The 8,444-nt window shown below is 41.5% G+C and overlaps 1 protein-coding gene across 2 annotated transcripts; it reads right to left on the bottom strand.

Moving 5' to 3' along the window:
- Positions 1 to 624: 624 nt before the first annotated feature.
- napbb (N-ethylmaleimide-sensitive factor attachment protein, beta b) lies at positions 625 to 8,157 on the bottom strand. Of its 2 annotated transcripts, XM_076756278.1 has the most exons (11): positions 7,913 to 8,157; positions 5,846 to 5,925; positions 5,494 to 5,610; positions 4,641 to 4,687; positions 4,097 to 4,174; positions 3,898 to 3,953; positions 2,815 to 2,899; positions 2,613 to 2,717; positions 2,462 to 2,530; positions 2,307 to 2,357; positions 625 to 1,889 (listed from the first exon to the last, which is right to left on the bottom strand). In XM_076756278.1, the coding sequence occupies exons 1-11, from the start codon at positions 8,011 to 8,013 to the stop codon at positions 1,788 to 1,790; spliced, it is 891 nt and encodes a 296-aa protein (XP_076612393.1). In that variant the 5' UTR covers positions 8,014 to 8,157; the 3' UTR covers positions 625 to 1,787. The 2 variants fall into 2 exon arrangements, with proteins under 2 accessions (XP_076612393.1, XP_076612394.1); XM_076756279.1 differs by lacking the exon at positions 4,641 to 4,687 and having other exon boundaries at positions 629 to 1,889; positions 7,913 to 8,118.
- Positions 8,158 to 8,444: the final 287 nt, after the last annotated feature.

Genomic DNA, 8,444 nt, shown 5'->3' with positions numbered 1-8,444 from the left:
CCAACAATCACATGGTCGTGTTTTAGTGTCAGGTTCAGTCTGACAGGGCAGCGCCCAGTTGAAAACATGTGGATTCATATCAGTTAATATGGTACTTTAGTAGCATACATTCCCATACTAACAACTTTACAGTGAGTCAAATTAGCACACAACAGTTGCCCCACAGTGAAGCCTCTGGGGGCCCCTGGGCTCCTCTGTATCCTAGAGGCAAATAAAAGTACCACAGGGAACACAAGGATCAGAAGAGACAAGCTGACTCAATAAAAAACAGAAATGCACCTTAGAGCAGGTGGAAGCAGCAGTGAAATGTCGTCATGTATGCTGGTGATTAATTCATGATTCAATCTCGTCAAAGCCACCAGACTCCTTTGACAAAAACTGGAATTCTGTCTTGGAGGACGTGGGAGTTGAGTGGAAACTGAGGTGATCTAGTGGATCAGTTCCAAAACTCTTTGACCCCATTAGTCATTACGACCCAAAATATGTTAAAATAGGAGATCTTACTCCATCACTTCAGCTGCTACTCAGGTGGAGTCAAAGATGAAAAAGGAGAGTCCAAGCTACAAAATGATGTGCTACATGTGCTACTCAACACAGATTAACACACAGGCAGGACAGCACAGCTGGGATATCATAACTTTATTATTGTCCATTCGCACAAGCAAACAGATCATATCCAAGGTCCATCATCATTCCACCTGGAAGAAGCTGGATACGCAGGGCGACTGACCCTTTAGTAAAAACTTTGGTCTGGCTCACGCTAGTGAATGTAACACAACACTGAACTATACAAAAGACATGCTTAGCGACTGGCCATTTGGAAGGTGCACCGCAGAAGTAGACCTTCGATGATAAGTTCACATCACGACACGGCACGAGATGAGTGACTAATGATGCTTGTTAACCCCAAAAAATACGTCCCTGGAAATAAGGAGCACAGGTTTCCACGTCAGTGCTTTGGATTCAAAAATACATTTTCCACAGGCAAACTATAAATCACAGCTTACAGATTCAAACATTCAAAGTAGTATTACATCGACCAATCTCAAAGTAAGAATAATCCTAAAATAAGGGAATCAGTATGAATGTGTACGGTCGTGATTAGATACAAATGTTTAACAGTCTACACTTGGTGCATATCATCGCCCTTCATCAAGAAGAGTCTCTCCACATGGTGATAAAATGGAAACAAAAACCCCTTTTTTTGTGGCTGTAATGACTTTAGTTTTCAGATCACGACATTGATTTGATCCCTTCTCTTCTAGTCCAACAGATAAAAAAAAAATTTCAGATAATGGGACGTTCTTGAACTCCATACACACCATGATAATCTTATGTACAAACTGAAATGATTAAATAATCTGTTTAAATATGATATAATAAACTAGATTAAAAAAAAACAAGCTGCAACTGACTAGGAAACAATAACTGTACAAAACATGCGGTGCTTGTTGTCAATACTAACATCAGGTTCAATACAATATACCGCTCTGAAACCCCCCCCCCCCCCAGGACAGATCTCAGCAGAAAAGGTATGCAGCAATCCTCTAGACAGAGGTGAGGGCGAGAGGATTTACATTCTGATTAGATTCAGATGTGCTCGTAAGGAAAGCAAAGATAGTACTGTGACAGTGTAGCAGTGAGCAGTGGAATATTGAAAATCATCAGCAGACACTCGTCTCCAGATGCTATACACAGTGACGTGACTGAAAGAGTGTGTGTCTGCGTGTGTGTGAAAGCATGCGTGATGGATTTGTCCCTCCGTGCTGCGTTCCCCGCGTTTCCCTTCATTTCAGATCGCCTTCGTCGCCCTGGATGGTCTTTTTGATGCGCAGCAGGAGGGTCGTGTGCCACTGGTCCAGGCGTGAGATGGAGTCGAACTCTTTTACCTGCAGGTTCGCAGAGAGACACCAAGATTTTTTTTTTCCACCCAAATTAGGATTACAGTTGGAAGGCTCTGCTCACTTAGCTTCATTTGTTACACATTACTGCTTTTTTCCAGAGGAAAAAGGCACCGTACATAACGTACAGTTAGATGAGGACTCTTCCCTCCTCTCTGACTTTGAGTTAACTTTGAAAAATACTTTAGGAGCTCAGCTATATACGGTTACCCTGAGCACTCATCAGTCTGCACCAGTGCCACATAAACACACAGTCCTGGGAGACTGAGCGGATACCTGGGATCCAGCTTTCAATTTCCTACAACACACGAGGGATCCAACAAAAGTACGAGAGCCGAAGCAGTGGGACTCCCGTGCTCTCTAAAAGCTTTGTTTGAAAACTTTCTTAGGGTATACAAGACTTACTGCCTCTGTGAAAGCCTCACTGTTCTGTTCCTCATGAGCCTCAAGAAGTTTCTGTTAAGACAAAAAAAAAAATATATGTAGGTTACTCATAGAGACTGAATAGATTAAAGGGGAAAAGTAAGCCATCAGATTCCTCAGAGTTAGCATCAAGTTACCTTCAACAGTTTGCATTCTCGAGAGTCTGAGAACGCCGGGAACATCTCCTCATATTTTTCAACTGCAATCTGTGGAGAGACTTTGTGTTAAAATTCCACCGGCACCCCCTGTCCCGAATCCTGGGACTGAACCGCAATGGTATAAACTCGCCTTAGCGTTGAGCTCGTCGACGATGAAGTGACAGAGGGAGGCTTTGAAGAAGTACTCTTTGGCGCTGTATTTCAGCAGTGGGTTGTCCATCGTGTTGGCTCCGACCTAGATACACGCAAAGCATACAAAACGCATTAGAAATGCCACCGCAAAGTCAGCGCAGCCTGAGAAAGCATGACGCGCAAACGCAAGCGGCGCACACCTGCTCGTAGATCTCGATGGCCTTCTGGTACTGCTCCAGCTGAGCACAGTAAGCCCCCACCTTCAGCAGACACTTGTTGGCAGAACTAAGGAAAATTTGCACAAAGTACACGACATTTAATACAACACAAACTATGAGAGCCAACGTATCTGGAGTATGTGATGTTGATTGATCTGTGCAGGTCAACGGCATGTGACTCCAGAATGGAGCAGAGTTCTGAGCTTTGTCCTTTTTCATGGCAGATGTTCTGTCATAGTAGGAGAGCCACAGGTGGGCCCAATGCATCAACAATGGCTCTGTTCTATTTATGAGTTCCAGTAAGTCATGACAGTGTGACAGCGAGCCGGCACGCACAATACCAAGACCCTGGAACTGTGGCAGCCGCTGGAAATTTAAAGCAGTCATCATGAACTTTATTAGTTGCACCTGTGCTTTTCCTTCTGCGACGTGTCAGCGTGTCGGTTGTGAAACCCACTGTTTGACTCAGCTCTTGACTCATGTTCGTTTCTGAGCTGAAGCAGTCTTGAAAGCAGCTCATTTTGAACTGAATGCAAATGTGAGTACACAGTCTGACTTTCTGTAACTTTCTGTCCTGCAGACTCTCCACTGCCACGAGAGAAGGTCACTGAAATCCATTCAAAAACCTGGTAAATGTTCTCTCGCTGATCATGGCAGCAGACATGAGAGTATGCAGACATGTCACAGCAGGGAAAACACAGGCGGAATTAAAGTAATACTGAGTGCACTCCATAGCCAGCTGCTGTGCATGCAGGCTTATGTGTAATGTAATCAGTGACAGCTGTGCTTTCCCTGCTTTCTAAATGTGAAAAGGAGCTTCTATGAACAGGAGTGTTTCTGATTCTGTCAGAGCCATATGGAGATTGGAAGAGAAGCTCTCCACCACAAATCTGATGGAAATCAATAGGCTCACATCTGACTGCCAAAAGTGGTATTTAGAGAATCATTCAATTAAGGTACAATGCATTCTCTTTTATGAAATTAAACCCTGATTCCAAAAAACTCAGTTTAAAACATAAATAAATAATAAAGAGTATTACATCCTATTAAAAGTGACGACAGTACCTGTTGGATTCTTCTCCTTTGTAGTAGTCTGCGGCTTGTTCATAATGTGCGATAGCCTTTACAAAAAAAAAAAAAAAAAAGCAACAAACACTGTTGTATGTTCCTCAAAACAAACATGATGGTTGCTATAATGGTACTATTAATAATTATTATTCATATTCAGGGATTATGCAACCTCTGATGATGTTATATGTCATACCTTTTCTATATCCACCAGCTCAGACTCATAGATCTCTGCGATACTGATGTGGTGTTTGGCTGCAATGGTGAATCTTCCCTGGAGGAGGAGGAGGAGGAGGAGGAGGAGAGGAGAAATCATTACTAACTGAATCTATCGACAGACGCCCCTCAAGTCAATGAAAGTACTGTGTTACATTTTCAGTGCAGAGAGCCGAGGTCGAGAAATAGCCTGTGGCTTCGTGTCCACAAGGTTTAGCTTTCCAAAATAATCCTCGCTTAAGGGAATAACAAGTAAGCAATGTGATCAAGGTGTCAGTGTTAAATAAATAAAGTTTTGTTCTATGAATATGTTAATATGGGCCCAAAAGTATGTGGAAGTGTGAGGAAAGGCAGGGACACATCAGTGCATGTGAAGTCATCTTGACGATGTGATATCCTAATACCTAAACTAATTCTGCAGAAGTCACAACTCAGCACTTCTCAGGCATAAAAATAAAAACGATTGGGCCAAATTTACTGTTGTGGGTGAGAACACAGACGGACACTTTCTATATTCATCTTACCATGTCTGTGTATATATCGATGGCAGCATTTAAACACTTGATTGCCTCTTTTGGAAGCATTAAGGGAAGAGGAGGGAAAAGTCAGACATCATGTTAGCAATGTTTGAATCTAACAGAGCCCTGCAAAGCACCTCTCTCTGCACCAGTCTCCATGTTACAAATGTTGCATGCAGTCCAGTGTTATACATGACATACATACATATATGATACAACACCAAAGCACAAGCAACAGCCTCTTCTGTTTTTCCACAAAACAAGTCAGCCAGCTACCACCCCCCAGACCTATGACTAAATCTATATTTAGGACAATATTAAATGAAGCCACAGAGAGAACAAAGAGCACCATAAATCAACTAATGGTAAATGCCATGCAACTCAAGGGCAACACCCCGAGCACATCAATTAGCTTTAAAGTATAATTAAAGTATCAACAGCAAAGGAACTAAGGCAGACTGTGGAAAGTGAGATCTGCCTCATTGTAACTCGTATGACTCATAGGTAGGAGCCTGGGGACATCAAATGTTTTGGTAATCTAGAAAATCTATAAACATCTACGATGACGTCAATCTCTGGAGAGTTGACTAATTTCCTGTTCGAGGACATGTCCCAGGTGAATGCACTCATTTCCACACCGCTACATGTGGGAATCCTCCGGCTTTACTACAAACAGTCTTCATGAAAACGCTCTTAATGACAAAGTTTTTTTAATCATGAATGTGATAAATGACAGCAATAACTCTGATTTGTACAAATATTCAGTTAAAAAATACATTCAATAAAAAAATCAGGCACTAAAATATAAGACATGGTTTGAAATTAGGTTTCAACTTAATCAGTTACCATGCAGCCTCACCGTTAGGGTCAGACTTCTTGTAAGCATTTCCTGCATCAATAAAGCTGGTGGCGCAGTCGTGTTTGTTCTGCAGCTGCATGTGGAGACGTGCGGCCTTGCAAAATGCATTTCCAGCACCTGAAGACAGAGCAAAGGAGGACAGAAACGTTCACACACACACATACTCTACAATTTGCATTTAGCTTACACTGTAATTTATGCACATAATTCCACCTTTTTACTTGTGGCACCTTCACAAGTGCTGCGCTTTGCAGTTACAGTGCCAAGAAAAAAAAAAAAAACAGCACATAACCCTACAGCTTCTCAAGTGCCTTGAACTTGATCATCTTTAGTAGAAAAGAACTTATCGCACCGCTCCAGTTCTTGGCCATCTTGAACATGTTGGCAGCTCTGCAGTACATCTCACATGCTTCTTCCACTTTGTGATGCCCTCTAGACAAGGAGAGGAAACAAAAAGAAAAAAGATGCACACAAATAAATTTAGTACAAAAAAATGTATAAAATCACAGGTCTCAGGCTGTATCTAATAACTTATGCCTAAATGGCACCACAGGGTGAAGAACTGTGTAACGTGCCAAGCTGTTGCATTTCTCAGGGAGATGCAATGCTCAGATTATAGCGTATAAATCCCCTTAAACAGGCACTATAGATCTTCCTCCCTTCGTGGCAAGAAGTGGACCCATGGGAGTTCCCTGTGGTTGCAATAATACTCTGGCCATTCAATCATTGCAGAGGATTACATCACTGCTTGGTCAGCCACAGAATTACCAGTATAAAGCCTGCCAAGAGTTAGCACGCACCAGAACTGCAGAGTAGTAACATCTGGGGGTCACCTAGGATGGAGCTGTGGAAAAAACACTGAGTCACAATGACTGCTGGCTTTTTGTATTTCGGGCCTATTCAAACACAGCCATCATTGCTTTTGTCTCTATTACACGGTAAAATATTCAAATATAAGATAATATGCATTTACTAGATTTAAATAACAACATTTTACTGACCTCCACAAGGTCACTGGTACAGAATAAGTCTTGGCTAGGAGTGTCTGTAACCTCTCTACTGACAGCCGTTTGGGAAACATGAAGCATATTTTTATATCTATAATAAAGCAGGCATAATGAACGAGGGAAGGTAGGAAAAATTACTTGCCAGCCCTTCGTCTGTGGTTAAATGAACTGTGTTTCTACCAGACAGATAAGCCATGTTTGACCTCAGTTTAATTAATTTTGTTGAACTTTACTCCAGCGTGGTGCCACTGTCATTACTGTATTGCACATGTTGCTTGTACTCGAAACCTGAAACGTCAGTCTGAAACAGAGGTTCAGTGGGACGGCTGAAACATTCAGCATCTCGCAATATGGAAGTTAACTCAGGTGTTAATGAGGGCACTGATGAAAGTAACCATTAATCTTGAGCCATGTTATAAATACTGTTGCGTTGAAGGCAATAATTGTATTGCTTTAGGGATTATGACGTTAGGTCAGAGGAGAATGTGTTTGGGCTTTCACTGACAGGCACGTTTTCCACCAAAACTGGTGTTTGTTGACCTGAATGTGATAGAACCCAATTTATGCCAATGTGATGACACAAAAAAACAAAACAACACATCCTGTAAGTCACTCTGAGAAACAATGACTTGGTATCTCAAAACAATGAATTAGTATCTGAGAATTTTGAGAAACCTTCTCAAAATAATGACTTTGTATTTCAAAATAATGAGTTACTATCTGCCAATGTGTTCATGTCTCAAAAATGAAGTGCAAATTTGTCAAAATGATGGCTAGGAATCTCAAAACACTGAGTTACTATCTCACAATAATGATAAACATTATCAAAATAATGACTGGGTAATTATATGGAGGTTTTATTTTGAGACACTGATTCACTATTTTGAGTAGGTTTGTCATTACAGTAATGGGATCATTTTTTCCCATGATATTGGTGCATACGGGCTTCCGTAGAACATAGAAATATATGCAGGAATTGAAATTAACCATAAAGAACTATTCAGACAATATAACGATATATAGACACTGACATACATGTCAGCTTGCATAAAGCGACTGTGTGCAACTATACAAAAGGTTACAAATAAAACTGACATCTTAACCCTTCAGTTTAGCTTAAAACAGTGAACTGCGTAGCTGCCAAAGCAGCGCTGGGTCCAGGAGAGAGTCGTGATCTGCTGGCTTGTGTACAGTGATAATATGAGCTAACTTAGCCAACTGACATAGAGATATGACACTGGATGTCACGTGCCGTCTCCCTGTGGTTTAGCTAAACTTCTACAATGTCTTGCTCGTTCACACATGTGTAACTAACTGAATGTGTGTCTTCATGGTTACAGGCTGTGTGCCAACTTTGCTGCTAACAGTTCACGCTTGCTAGCTGTGTGTTCTTTGGTGCAGTGCTGTCTTACCCTCCAAACATCCCTCCCAAAAAAGAGCCAGAGGATTTGACTTTTTTGTCGGCGTCGGCCATAAGCTGAATCGCCTCCTTCTCTTTCCCAGAGTTGTCCATTTCTTCGCTTAATCTGGAGCAAATTTACAGAAAGATAAAAAACAAAAATACACCCGCAGAGGTTTCCGCTGTGTACAGTGAGGATTACAGTCGATGGGTTTATTTAACGTGGGCGTGCACCTGCTGATGGCTTAGGCGAGCACCGTGGCATCACGGGAGTTTGAGTGCTTTACATGACGAGCACAGTTGGCGTCAAGGCAAAAAGAAACTACAACTCCCACTGAAACATAAAGTTAGTTTTTATATCCCCTGTTACGTAATATCTAACGGCTACTCGCGAAAATATATCTAATGCTAATTTATTTTCTGTTATCAAATTTCACACAATATCAAATCACGCTTTGTTTTCACTTCTCTGAAAGATAAAATTCAATATCTTTCTGTCCGGGAAATCCTAAATGAGCAACCTGAACAGTGCACTTGGTTTATCT

This window comes from Chaetodon auriga, chromosome 18 (genome assembly GCF_051107435.1).
Source record: "Chaetodon auriga isolate fChaAug3 chromosome 18, fChaAug3.hap1, whole genome shotgun sequence".
Taxonomy (NCBI): Eukaryota; Metazoa; Chordata; class Actinopteri; order Chaetodontiformes; family Chaetodontidae; genus Chaetodon; species Chaetodon auriga.
Note: the sequence above shows the minus strand (reverse complement) of the source record. Positions and strands in the feature narration are given on the sequence as shown.